At 37.5% G+C, this 14,296-nt stretch overlaps 1 protein-coding gene across 14 annotated transcripts in view; it reads left to right on the plus strand.

The window, feature by feature from the left end:
• The window catches only part of ADD1 (adducin 1), a 66,404-nt gene that overhangs the window by 48,178 nt on the left and 3,930 nt on the right, over positions 1–14,296 (plus strand). For 6 of the 14 annotated variants that reach the window (XM_055796649.1, XM_055796646.1, XM_055796650.1 and 3 more), the window contains exons 11-15: positions 299–400; positions 2,263–2,352; positions 3,195–3,287; positions 9,167–9,323; positions 11,406–11,501. In XM_055796649.1, coding sequence (XP_055652624.1) covers positions 299–400; positions 2,263–2,352; positions 3,195–3,287; positions 9,167–9,323; positions 11,406–11,501 — 538 coding nt within the window. Of the gene's footprint in view, positions 1–298; positions 401–2,262; positions 2,353–3,194; positions 3,288–9,166; positions 9,324–10,426; positions 11,142–11,405; positions 11,502–12,247; positions 12,283–14,296 lie in introns of those variants that run through there. The other 8 variants (XM_055796656.1, XM_055796657.1, XM_055796651.1 and 5 more) reach the window with 6 other exon arrangements.

Below are 14,296 nucleotides of genomic sequence, written 5' to 3' on the forward strand. Positions count from 1 at the left end.
GTTGTAATTGCATCGTTTGGGGTGGAAGTTATTTGCAGGTTAACTGGCTCTGTTGTTGCTGTTGCTAGCCTGACTTAATAGAACGATTCTGATGTTTAGAAATGTATCTGAAGATACAGTATATGTTACTGAAGAAGGAAGCAACTTAAGTAGTCTTAGGAATGGGTAGAAGAACACAATCATTGGTTCAGTTCTCTGCTATGTATAATGCATGATCAACTGTTATGTGAATTTGCTGCTCAGAGTGTCCGTAGCCATTACTGCAATTCTGACTGTTCAACTGTTCTTGATATTACAGTGGACTAAAGAGGATGGACATAGAACTGCCACCTCTGCTGTCCCTAACCTGTTTGTTCCATTGAACACCAATCCAAAGGAGGTCCAAGAAATGAGGAACAAGGTTTGTGATAGCAATAAAATAACTTTTTTTTGGTCACAATTACAATTAAGTTGCTTACTTCTAATGAACTAATTTACTTTGCTATAGTGAAATTCTGGAGGTTCAATAACACAGCTCTGGTATTGTCCTGTCCCTTTATAACTGGATACTGAAACAATTCTGAAATGTTCTGAACACATTTGGAAAAAGATGGTATTACTGTCCACTATACGAAGACTTTAATTATCTTACATTTTTTTACTGTCAGACCGGTTGCTGGATACCTCTGAAACAGCCACTACTGAGTTTTATGGTAGTAATTCTGTTCCCTGAGATCATGGTTTTTTACATTCTCCTGCTTTGGTTTCACCAGTTGAAATTGTTGCCTAAGCAAAGAAGTCTATGGATCTCTCTCCGTATTGTATTTTGTTGTATTGTAATATGCTGTGATTGTTACGGAAATTCTTTTGGCCTTTGGAACGGCACGTTAATAATCTTGAAATGAGCTAGCAGTTAATTTTCCAGTCTTAAAATTTCAGATCTTCTTGTCACCAGTCTACCAACAGGAAAGCATTGAATGCATTGGGGTTTTTTCACTTCATTTCTTTTATAGTGTAAAATATGCACTGGTAATCTTGTTAATATGTAACTGGTTCTGGATTGTTTTGCTACTTCTCACTGATGGCCATATGGAACATGAGAGTCAGCATTATGTCACAGGAAGGTCTCTGTGCAGGGGTACTAGCAGGAACACTGATTTGTTCTAAAATAATTTGCATAAGGTTGATAAAGCTTTTGCTTTTCCTAACTTGGCACTGTAAAGTAATAATCACTTGAAATGAGAAGTCTGATGAGATTGCCAAGCAGTTTCTTGGTGTTTGAAACACAAATACTGTTTTATTAAAAACCTGAATAAAGCAGCTAAGAGGGAAGGAGTAAAACATCAAACTTTTTACTTTCCTGATCACGAGAAGGGTAATAAAGTAGAAACAAGTACAGATGATGCAGGATATCTTCATACTTTCTGAAATACCAAGTATTAATGATACCTTGTGTTTGTATGCTTGTATGCATGTCTTTTTTTTTGTAAAACTGAATGTCCTTTTTAGTTGTAGAGGTCTTTCTGGACATGTGCTTTTCTTTGTTTATCTTGGAACAAGAGGCAGAATATTTTAGAAATAAATTTTGAGTCAGTTATGAATTCTTCGCCACTGTAGGACAGCAAATTTAAATAAGAAATACCTAGATTTAAAGATCTGCTATCTGTTCTCTTCTTCATAGGGAAAGAACTGGGAGGTATTTAGGATGCAACAAAAGGATGTGTTAGAGTACTCTGGAGTGTCACTTTATGCATAGAACAATATTTATATGCTCTTTTGAGAATATGGTCCTGACTAGATGCAAAAATTGAATGCTGTACAGTGTTCCACTGTAAGTACCGTAAGGAAAATAGTATTGTGGTGCAGTATCAGTGACTCATAGGTAGTGACAGAAGCTTGTAAATGATAGGTCAGGTACAATAGACTTACATAAATATGACCTCTTTTGCTTCTTTTCTCTCCTTGCTCTTCTTTACAAACTGGAGTTGTCTGTTACCTGATCTGTAGAGTTTTTGCCATGAGCCAGTACCAAAAAACCAAAGGACGGTACCTGCTGTAGTACTTTAAAACCTGAATTCTGAGAAATACGAGGAAACAACTAGGAACCTGAGCACATACTTTCATGTGGTGTTTGTAAGCACAGCTTTATTTGATGGGTCAGGCCATAGCAATTGACACTATAGCCTGTTGGTAGGTTCACCCACCCCTTTTTTTAAATAGGAAACATGTGGTTAACTTCTCTCTGTTGTTCATGTGACTGTATTTTGCTGCTTTCCTTTACAGATTCGAGAGCAAAATTTACAAGATATTAAAACTGCAGGCCCTCAGTCACAGGTTCTTTCTGGGGTAGTTGTGGACAGGAGTCTTGTACAGGTGAGAATATAAAATGCTTAAAACTATTAGCTAAAAGTTAATTTACTATGTCCTCTACTTTCACCTAATATATCACTATAAAATTATTCTTTAATTGGCAGAGAGTAACTGTTTATAAGGTAAGTCTTAGAGGTAACACCATTGTCTTTGCGAGAGTGCTCAGGGTCAGAAATTTAAGAGGCTTCAGCCATGTAGCCCAAGCATGTCTGTGGAGGATGCTTATTGTTTTTTTTGCTGAATGTAATGCATGAAATTCCGAAGGCTTATTTATATGGGTTAGATTCTTGTTCAAAATTAGTTGGGCTTTGTGACAACTTTTTGTTTTGTTTTTCCAAGTTTATGTATCTTGAAGTATTAATACTGAGCCCAGCAGGCTCACTATGGGGCAGTAGTGTTATGTGTTAAATATGTTTTATCATGCTTCATAATATTTTATTTGAAGATCAGTTTGGGGAAAAAGAACCTATTATACGTCAGTAAAACTTAAAACAATGTATCTGGATATACAAAAGACTGAATCGTAGCTCGAAGTAAAGTAAGAATTAGAGCTATACAGTTATACTCTGTAGCTGAATGACTTTAAAGCTCTGTATATCCAAGTGCTTTAACTGCCCCAGCTAAGTATTTTCTGATACACTTTAAAAAGTTTGGCAAGTCTGATCATGACCATAGCATTATTCATGTTGGGTGTCATATTGTGTGCATGTCGATTCATTCTCACTTGCAATTTTATCTACCAGTTACTGTTTCTTTGCATGGTTTTCGCAAGCATCATAATGCTTTTGGTTGATGTTTTAAAGCCTGGGCTCGGTTTGCTCTGTTTACTCAATTTACTGTTGCAGGATGCTCCCCTCTCAGACTGTACGGAATCTATTGAAGGGCTCGATCTCACAGAGCAGGCCTTTAGTCCTGCTAAATCTCTGTCTGTTAGAAAGGTACTGCCCTGTCATACTGCTCTAAATACTATTGTTGACCCTTCGTTTTACCTTTTCCTTACCCTGACCTTTTCCTTCTGTTAGTTCAAGATCTGGCTATAAAAGAAAAAAGAAAGATGGATCTCCAAATTACGTATATGCAACTATACAAGCAGTTACTTTACCCTGTTAAAGTATCTTTTAAGGATTTTTCTTTGGCTGTAGAAGCTGTTGAGGAAACACTTTTGATGTTAAGGTGCTGATTAGGTTCTGCATACAGTGGGGTTTTTTTATGCATGCTATTAGTGCTGAATTACTCTGAGATCGATTTTTAAGTTAGCTTAACCTTAGCCTGATGACATCAGTGTCATTCTGAAGGTACCACATGTTCGGAATACGTCATGCTGACGAACACTGTCAACTTTTGATCCTACGTTGCTAGATGTCTTGTTTCCTTAAAACTTCCTGTGTTTATCGACAAGAGTTGCTGAGTGATGCCCCACACTTCCAAAATCGATTGGCTTTCAAACGTGTAATCATGCTTGTGCTTACATAATACACTTAAAATACAGAGTAAATTCAAGAGAGGTGTGTGTGGTTGAGGTGGGCAGTCCTTTGAGGCTGAGTAAAGAGGAGTAGTTTGCACATTGGACACAATGCGTCCTTAGCTGTCTTTCTCTGCCAGGTTTTGAAGGAGTTTCTTGGAGGTGATCTCACGTGGAAGCACAGTGTGTAAATAAGCATCAGTGTCTCTTCTGCTCCAGTATTTTATTTTAACTCTTGGTTTAAGTCATGCCTAACATCTCATTATCAGAAGAGTTTTCCCATCAAAGAACCAGAATAATTTCTTCCTAGTGTAATGAGCCAGTTTGTATTATAGATAGTTGTATCATTATGAGAATCTTGTAATGATGTTTTTCACATCAGAGTTTGTTTTATCCATATTCTGAAAGGAAAAATAATAAAATACTATTTCCAGATTTAAGATGAAAAATAAAGCAAAGCCAAAGTCTTCCAGGCAGTGCATGCCTTCTATTCTCTGCCTAAGAATGCCTTCAAAATAAAGAATCATTATTGTGATAGTCATCCTTTGGTTATCATAACTTAAGCGGTTTCTTTCATCAGTGATATGCAAGGTAGCTTTCAAGTACTGTTTTTTAAATAATAGCATCATCTTTCTGTAAAATTAGCCAAATATTGTACATGCATTTTTGTAGATGGCAAGGAACCAACAAAAGGTCTGTTGGTTATATGATTTTGCCTAGGAGTAGAGTGTTAGGGTTTAGATGTCCAAACAATGTGTTTCCTTTTTGTGGTGTCATGAAAGTGGTTTCCTTCTGAAATACTTGATAAAATTATATCACAATATTAGTTACAGTAGGAGTGGCCTGTTTAATAATCTTTATTATCTTAATATGGATTGTGATCTGAATGCTTAATAACTTCCTGTTGGGGGGGGGAGGGGGGGGGGGGAGTATAACAAACAACCCAAAAACAAAAAACCCAAAATGAAATAAAACAAACAAAAAAGACACAAAATAGACACAAAACCCAATGTACCAAACAACAACAGAAAAAAACACCCCACCAGAGAAATTTTCTAGAAAGATTATGCCAATAATCAGTTGTCCATGGTGGAACAAAGAAACTATAAGAAATCTTCTGATGCCCTTGTAAACCTCAAATGAAACTTTGAATAAAACTTCGAGCAGACCTGTACGTCAAGGACTAAAGGACTTTTAGGTACCAGATAATTACATGTTCTCAGCTGACAAATCCTTTGACACTTCACTGTGGTTAAAGTAAAAAGTTCCATCTGATTGCAATAATGCTTAAAATGTGTTATGTTTTCAGTCAACATTGAGATTTATACCAAATACTAATGCACACTATTTTGGATGAAGAAAATCCCGTTTGTGTACAGTATGCATGTAATGCTTTGAGTCTTCTGTGCCTCTGGCTGCAGTACTAAATACTCCGTTTTGCCTTGTCACTTGCTTTGTCCATGTTCTGAGAAGTCCTGGCCATGTTGCAACACGAGCTCCTTGTGCATAACGTGATTTTATTTATTCTTGTTATAGACTTGGTTAACCAAGTTTCTGCTGCAGTCTTGGCTGAATGAGAGGGAATGTTGGTTATTCTTACCAATGACTATTCTGCAATCTGATTTTTTAAAAAATAAATTCACATGAATTTTCAAGAACTTCAAGTAAAAGGGGAATCACCGATTTTGTGTGTCTTCCTTTAGAATGGAAATTTTGTGGCTTTGTTGAGCATGAAGAGCCTCTGAGTTCTTCCCCAGAGGTGGCACTGTGTTTTAATGGCGACTTCTACATGAACAGTACTTTATGAATCCTGGGTTTTTTGGGTAAAGGCGCTGCATTAATGCCAGTTTGTGTTGAAGACTGATTGTTAGCTTTAGACAATTAATAAGAACCTACTTGTCATGTATAAGGTGCCAGTTTTGTCCACGTCTATCCATGAGAACAAGATGAAGTGCTTGCCTGTTAAATGATGGTCACCTCACAGCAGTTTCAAATTTTTCTCTGAAAGCAAGATTTGGTAGAGAGGTTGCAAAATGACTTGATATGTAAAATTTCCGTGTAGGATATGTGAGGGCCAAGTTTAGTATTGAATGACTTCCCCTTTGTTGTATCTTTATTGGGAGAATGTGCCCCTACTAAATTCTCAGGAGTGAAAATACATTCTGTTCATGAATGTAATGTATCCATTAATTCTTACAGTGGAGAAGATACTGTTGATATTCAGGTGCTTACACATGGAATCAAACTTCAAATTGTCATCAAAATAGTACCAGGACCATCATCAAAATAATACTAGTGTCAGTGTAATCCAGGTGAAATCACTAGAACATTATTTTTTTGAGTGTCACCCTCTGTTGAAACAGAGTGCCGGTCTTTTATATGGGAATTTATTCTTTCTCTGCAGGCTCTCTAGTACTGGAAGCAACTACAGATCGATTTTCTTGTTCAGTTTTTCTGACCGTTCATAGGAATCTCCAGATGGCATGGACAGGTTGATAGCTCTGCGAAGTCTTGTCTATTTTACTGTCACATTTAACAATCTACAGTACATCTTGTAGTGTCTTTTTAGTCCTTTCTACTTGTTTTCCTTCTGTCCCTTGTCACTCTCTTCCTTTGTGTTGTGTATTTTGATTTGAATTCTTGGAAGGCTGCTTCTGTGGCCTATTCTGTGAAGTGCTGTATCTCTACTACTTTGATTTCTACATGTTTTAGACTAATCGTGTTGTGGAGCTTACCAACATGCTACTATCATTTATTTTCCCCATGGAATCAGTACCTCTACACTTACAACTTTTGTTAGAGGCCTTTTAACTCCTACCATACTATTGATACTGAGCAAAACTGGATGTGTTAATCTGGAAGCAGCTTTTAGCAGATCAAAAGTTTGCCTTTCTGGTCTCGTGTAGTTTTCTGCTTCTACAGTCCAAAAAACACAAGTGCTTTTTCTTTGTAATACGTAATCCGCTTACTGTCTTTGCCACTAATCTTTTTAAATACTATTGCTCTTTGGTCGGAGATACTCAGCTAGTACAAATACCGTTTGCATTAATTGTGGGTGTAGTTTTGTGTGTGTTCGGTTTTGGTTTGTTATTTATTGGGTTATTTTAATTTAGTGAACGTGGTAAGCTTGGCGTGCTGCTTTTATTCCCAGTAGTTAAGAAAGGTACTCTCTTAAGGAGGAGAGCACATAATGCCAGTGCATGAGTCATCTTGCTGCAAACCGCGTATTTTGCTGTTTGTCATTATTTCAATCAGTAGGCATTCAGAAAAATGTTGTTTCGTGTGAAAGTTGTTCTACTCAGTCATTTTGGATTCAACTTGCAGACAAGACTCAAAGATTCTGAAACATTCCATGGATACCAGCGTGCACTGTATGTCTTGTTCCTCTGTTGACTTTCATTGTCCTAGAAATCTCTAGAAATTCTGCCTGAGGTCAGTGCTTTAAAAGCCCCTGCTATTTATTGCCAGGGTTCAGTTAAAGACAATATTTAGTTTGAAAGGGGTAGAGAGGGAAATAGAAAATTGCCATGGGTGCCAATTTTCTGCCGTCATCAAAAGCTGGGACCTATAGTTTTGGGTTGTGGTTTTTTTTTTACGTTTTCTACAGAACAATGCGGGTTTGTACAAAGGTTTGTGGTTTTGTGACTTTTTTTTTAATGCATTAGCCTGCAAGAAAAGCTATGACTGTCAAATTTGTGCTTAATGGAAATACCTGAGAAAAGGCTTTTGACATTCTACAGACATTCTGCATCTGAGATGAGAGGAGTTCTTGTTTTATGGAGAGATGGAGTTGATGTGTAGCGTTTTAGGGATATTTCTGTCCTGTAGTTCTTTTCAGGATCTTACAGTGGAGACGTGTTGTTGTGCTGTTTGTTCTTTAGTACTTCTGGCTGGTGTTTGCTTCCTGAAGAACAGAATAGATTCTAACAACCAGCTGTTCTTACCTCCCTGGGTTGCTCTAGATGAGGTTTCTGGAGATCTCTCATGAGAATTTCAGAAACACCGAACTGCTCTTCTCCTCATTCTACCTGGATATTCTTGCCTGTCACCTTTTTGGTGCTGACAGCTTGTCCAAAGCAGCTCTTAACATCCAAAACAGTACTCTGTCTAATTTCATCTTCAGTTGTGCAGTGAAGATCTCGTGCTTGTCCATCAAATACAGATGTGGAATTGAATGTTTGTCTGTTTGAGTGCTGTTTACTTTTGAACTGTGCTTTTTAATGCTTTCTTTTAAGTATTGGTAGAAATAACATTTGAATATGAAGACAACTTAGGCCAACCAATAACCTGTATGTACTTGGTAATGGAATTCAAATACCTCTTTTCAACAACGAAGATAATTCAGGCATTGCAGTGACACGAGGCACAGACCACACATCAGTCATTTCTGAACTAGTGCCAGTAGTGTTCTGTATGTATATCTGATGAAAAAAAACCCCCAAATGCTTAAGCAAGTCGCTTGAAAGATACAGCAGCTATCCAGGCAAGCATCTTCCCTATCCGAGACAATGAAAAGTCAGTGGCTTTAGTCTTTACTGTATGATTAGAGGAGAAAAACTAAACACCTTAGCATTAGAGATTCTCTGATGCGGCTGCTTTTGTCCATTGGAACTTAGCGTACTTAGAATGCTAATGTTTTATTTTTATTTGTATAACTTTTTATCTGGCTTGTATGACAAATGTTATAGATGTAAATATGCTGACTTGTATAAGATTACAGTTAACCTTAAGTACTTTAAAATTGCTTGTAATAAACTGTTAATCTGGTGTATACAAGACACATACAAGATGGCTTTTTACTGTAACATCTGTTAGATGTTACATAGTAGCTACTAGAAATGGCTTTTCCCTTTATAAAAACAAACAAAAAACCCAAAACGAAACAAATAAAAAAAAAAAACCCCAACCAAAACAAACCACAACCAAAGATACCTATGAACTGAGTTCTGTGAACTTCTGCTTGTATTCTGTGCCCAATTGCCATGTGGTTGGGCCTGGTATCCTGGTGCTTCTGTGGGAAGAAAAAGAAAAACTTGCTACTTCTGTGACTTCAAACATAATTCAGCTAAACTGTTTGGCTGCTGTTTGATCTGCTGCTTAATGGTGGATGTTCCCTGGTGGAAACAGTGATGTGTCTGTAAGAGTAATAAATGAAACCTGCTTTCTCCTGTATATTAAACTGCTGTTGATTAAATAAATTTAAAAAACCCAAAACCTAAAAGAAAATAAATGCAGCACTTTCCAGATTATCTTTTTGTTTCGTTTTTAGGTTGATTTGCTTTGTAGCCTCTGTACTTCTCAGGGTTCTGCAAGTTACTGCTGGATTGCAGATGTATCTTAATTTTCTTTTGTCAGGGGGAACTGGTGACTGCGTCAAAGGCAATAATTGAGAAAGAGTATCAACCAAAAGTCATAGTGAGCACAACAGGACCAAATCCTTTCAATAAACTCACTGATCGAGAACTGGAAGAATATCGCAAAGAAGTAGAAAGAAAGCAGAAGGGACCAGAAGGTTGGTTTCTCTGTGTGTGTTTTTTCTGCAGTAGATTATAACAACAGCAAGTTTATTGCTAATTGAAAGCTGGGTCACCTGCAAAGGCTACGGATAAATTACTCAGCTTCGGTGTTTTAGCTTTTCCAGTGTGAATTAGAAATCTAAAAAGCATGTTGGAGATAGAATGTGCAATCTAAGTGGTAATGGAGTATTCTGTAAAATGCATAGATCTTATTTTAAAATAGCTACCCTAGTAGACCGACTGGGGTGTTTTGTGTGGCCAGTTACTGCTGCGATTAGGAAGTTGAAAGCTTGAAACTTCAGTCAGAAAAATTTTTAGGTACTGCAGAGTATTGCAGATTGTTCAGCTTTGTTTCCTTTGGCATTGGGGATGAGTTTAGGCTGAGAGAATGGTGTTGCTTTTTAGCAGCAAAAGTGCTGTTTTCAAACTCGCTGAAAATTGTGCATTTGAGAAATTTGTTCAGTGGGGAAGATGCAGAACAACATTTGATTGCTACGTGGAAATGGCACGCCCTGGGGACCTGCCCCCAAACAGACTTTCTAAATTATTATAGAATTATGGGAGATTTGTGCTGTAAAGTGAAACCGTTGCTGCATCTGAAGTGGTTATCCTGCTTTAACTTCTGTGTGATTTTAAGGGATAATACTTAACAGTGCTTCTCTGTTGTTAGGTTTTGAATTTGAGTGATGCAGGAACCAGAAGTGCTGTTTCTTTTGCAGTGCGTGCTCCCTGCTTCTGCTTTGTGATAAGACAATGTAGGGAGCCATCATAGGTCATATGTGTTTAGTTAATCAAGTAGTGGACTGTGTGGGGTGGGATACTCTGCTCTTATGCCTGTATAACTGGATACATTTATTCTCTTGAGTATCACTGCTACATCCTTCTTAGATAAGATATCAAAATATGGAGAGACTGTATTACTGAGTCAGACACCAGCTGGGGAACAGAGTACGTTGCTTAGAAATCAGACCATCAGTGAGCAAAATAACGTCAGATAAAAAATGTCTGGATTTGAAAGGCAGATCAAAAACCTGTCTAGGAACAGATATGAAGATGACTTTACAGGATCGTGGTGTATCATCACTGTCTAAATCTTTAGATAACACTCAGTTTGCTGCTGCATGGGTTTCTTGTCAGACTGCGCAGCAAGTCATCACACATCTTAACCAGGAAGAGCCAGACGGGCAGAAGTCCTCCCATAAGGAATTTCATACTGCAGTGATCAAAGCGTTAAGGTCCGATCCTGACCTTTTGGCTGAGGCCTCAGGTATTACTAATATGGTACAGTTGCACTTGCAATCTGAGGAACAACCTCTTTATCTACACGATTTGGAGATTCTCAGTTGACTCTCATCTGTGGGACTGATTGCACTTTTAATTGCTTAGGTGGACTGTGCAGAACGATTTTTTAATATTGTTCCTGATACGTGGTGTACTCTATTAATAATTTTCCTTTGGATCTAGGGCTGTTTAAACCTGGAAGCAAGGGAGACCCTCCTTACTAATAACAAATACACAAACCACTGTGAAATCTGTTTTGAATCATTTAATTACTGCATGTTTGTCTGATTGTGTAGTCATCTTTTCTTTTTGGATGCAATTTTGTTTACTCAAGAGTTTCAGCAATACAAAACAAGCAAAAGAGCGCTATCTTGTGTGGGTCTGATAACATTTAAAAACAGAAAAAAACATTTTTTCCCCCCATATTTGCTTATATCTTCCTTGTGGTTTTGCCTCACAAGTTTTCTGTAGAACAGTGTGAACCAGTTCATAAATGATTACATTATTCATGCCCTCTTATTAAAAAAACAAACCACAAAACAAAACCGAAACAAAACAGAACCAAACAACAAAACCGAACAACCAAAGAGCACAACTGTGACTTGCACAGCGTTGTTGATATCTAAATATGACTTAATTTTCTTTTGCTTGTTTTGGTATTATTTAATACCCTGGCAGAATTTTGGGTCAGAAAAACGTATTCGTATCTTGTGTGCATGGAGCAAAAGGACACTTGTTTTCTCGCATGCTGAAAAGTTTTGTCTGGCTTTCCAATGTGTCTTTGTCCACATCTGCAGAACCTTCAGAAGATGGCAGGCAACAGAAAGAGAGAAGTCCCCCCGATCCCACCACAGCTCGCACTCCTCCCAGTACGCCGATTAAAATAGAGGAAGGTATGTTCTTCCCATGTGGGGGCCAGGGGAAACCAGTAACTGTATCATTAGTGACTGACGCATGAAAATATATGAACTAGTATCTAATAAAGGTAAATTATTTATTATATTTTTATACTACCTAAAATATACTCCACTCAACTAGGAGTGTAACAGGAGTTAAGTTTACAATAATAAAGAAGTGTGCATTGATGTAAAGACAAATTTTCATCCCTTCAGAATTGCCTTGTCATCTCTTGGTGTTTCTCAACTGATTCACTCTTTTGTACATTTTCTGTGAGAAAGAATTGCTCTTATGAAATGAAATAGTGTCTGATGGTGAACAAGACACAAATTTAGATACTTTGGTTAACCTCCTTCACCGATTGCACATTTCTTAACTGTTATTGTACTTGGATTACACCTTAGTATATATTTTTTCCAACTCAATTTGAATCTAAATATCATTATTTGCACACCTGACATAGTAGTTCTACCTAAAATAAAAGCAGGGCTGGTAAAGTCTACAGTTTCCTGAAAAAAGGATAAAATAACATCTTGAACAGGTGTAATCTAATTTTTGTCGTTTCCTTTACCTTGTACATTGGATATATCACTTGTCTGTTAGTCTTCCATTCACTACTTCATCTCATTCTGTTTTCTATAAGAATGGTTGCAACCATTCTTCTGACTTAACACAATGGCTGTGATGAATGCATAGATTCTCTACTTGTGCTTTTTTCTTCTTGTGGCTGCGTTACAAACAGGAGATGGATATGCTAAAGAGTACCTGTTACCATAGTAAGTATCATTCCATACTCTGACCTGCTTATGTGCTTTGCTTCACTTGTGCGTTTTTGTTTACTAAAGTCTTCTTGTTGATTTTGCTGCTGCCTTTTTTTTTTTTTTTTTTTTTAAGAAGCAGGCTTTTTCAGTTGAGATGCTGATTTTTTAGTTCTTGACTTCATGTATTTCGAGGTAGTTACAGATCTCCTGTTAAAATGCACTACCCCTTTGAAAGAGACCGTGAAAATGACATTATGTGTTTCCATATCTGTGTGTCTGGTTCCTCAGTTTAAAGAGGAATAGTCTGAAGTTGTCTTTCAGATACAGCTGAAACAGGTCTGGGAGTTTCTGCCCCAACACTTTGCTGCTGCCTACACGACTCGGACCTGGTAATGAAATGGAAGAAAGTTCCTAATCCATTCCAGTGCAAAAGTGTCACTGCTGACATTGGTTTGGACTTAACCAGCAGACTTCTGCACAGAAGTGGATACGGAGCTACTCCTATGTTACATATGGCAGCTGTAGAGAAATTCAAAATACATCTAAGGAATAATGGCAAGTACTTGGCGGTAGCAACTTCTACAGCTGTTTCGGCTAGATCTGCAGGGCTACCTCAGATTACACTGCAAAGTAACAAGGATGTTTGGTCCCCTCCATTTGTATGTCCTTTGTATCCGAAAATCAGTGTGTTTGTCATAGATATGAAAGTAGTCAAACTACCTGGTAGACACCTGTGATGTTGCTAAAAGTTCTAAAACTTGAAAATTCTTTTAAACTGAGAATTGTGTTCCACAAACTCTTTTAGTTGTGTAAGTTTTCCAGGACAGACATACAAAGATTATTTTAGAAAGTAACTGAAAGTTCATGCCATGACCATTTCAGTTGGCAGAAGTTCTGTTGAAGGACGTTTTCTGTATACAGCCATTTTCTCAGCTTTTCTCCTCATATTTTTCCTATTTAAGTGTAGCTGAAGTCAGAAAAGTTTTTTTGTGTTAACTCATTTATAGCCTAGTTTGTGTTTTGGCCACATGTTTGTGTTGGAAAAAAACCCCATAAACCTTTATTTTCATAAATACTGTGAATTGCAAACACACACCAGTATTAATGTTACTTTTCAAACTGTTATGCCACAGCATATATTAAAGGGAGAGCATGGATGTGGGGATGGTGATTCTAAAAAACAAGGCATTTTGAGATACCGCTGAGTTCTTAAACTGTAAATAGGTTTTGCAGCAAGATACATTTTTAAACCTTCCTAGTTACGTTACTGAAATCCATCAGGTAGAACAGCAAGGCATTTACATATGGCATGCTTGCTTTATTGAATGTGGAATTTGTGAATCTCCCTAATTCTGGTGAAATATTGCCCTTAGTGACCTAGATAAACAGGCGTGTGTTTAATTCCAGCAAGATGTTAATCCATTTAGTAAGGATGATGGTAATTTGACAAACTGGGAAGGATAGCAGTCCTGGATTAATGAGTTATAAAATTGTATTTATCCAATGCTTAGGCCAATCAGCAAATGCTGTTTGAATGCCTATAGCTTCCTAATTTTTAATTTCAAAAATTTCTAATTCCTTTTTGAAAACGTTGCTTAAAACTTTCTTTTAAACTTATTTTAGAAAGATAAAATAGAACTGACTGACAATCTATTACGGTGCTGGTTGGATGCTAAAAATAGGGCCAGCTAATGAATAGCATTTAATATTTTCAGTTGGAAGGGACTGACAGCGATGATCTAGTCCAAGTGTCTGACCAGTTCAGGGCTGACTGAAAATTGAAGCGTGTTACTAAGGGCATTGTCCAAATGCCACCTAAACACTGACAGGCCTGGGGCATCGGCAACCTCCCTGGGGAGCCTGTTCCAGTGTTTGACCATCCTCTTGGTAAAGAAATGCTCCCTGATGCCTGGTCTAAACCTCCCCTGGCCCAGCTTTGAACCACTCCCATGCATTCTGTGGCTGGATCCCAGGGAGGAGAGCTCAGCAGTGCTTTCAGCTAATTCCTGAAAAGTAAAATGAAATCCAAG

The sequence above is a fragment of the Falco peregrinus genome, chromosome 2 (genome assembly GCF_023634155.1).
Source record: "Falco peregrinus isolate bFalPer1 chromosome 2, bFalPer1.pri, whole genome shotgun sequence".
In the NCBI taxonomy this organism is placed as follows: domain Eukaryota; kingdom Metazoa; phylum Chordata; class Aves; order Falconiformes; family Falconidae; genus Falco; species Falco peregrinus.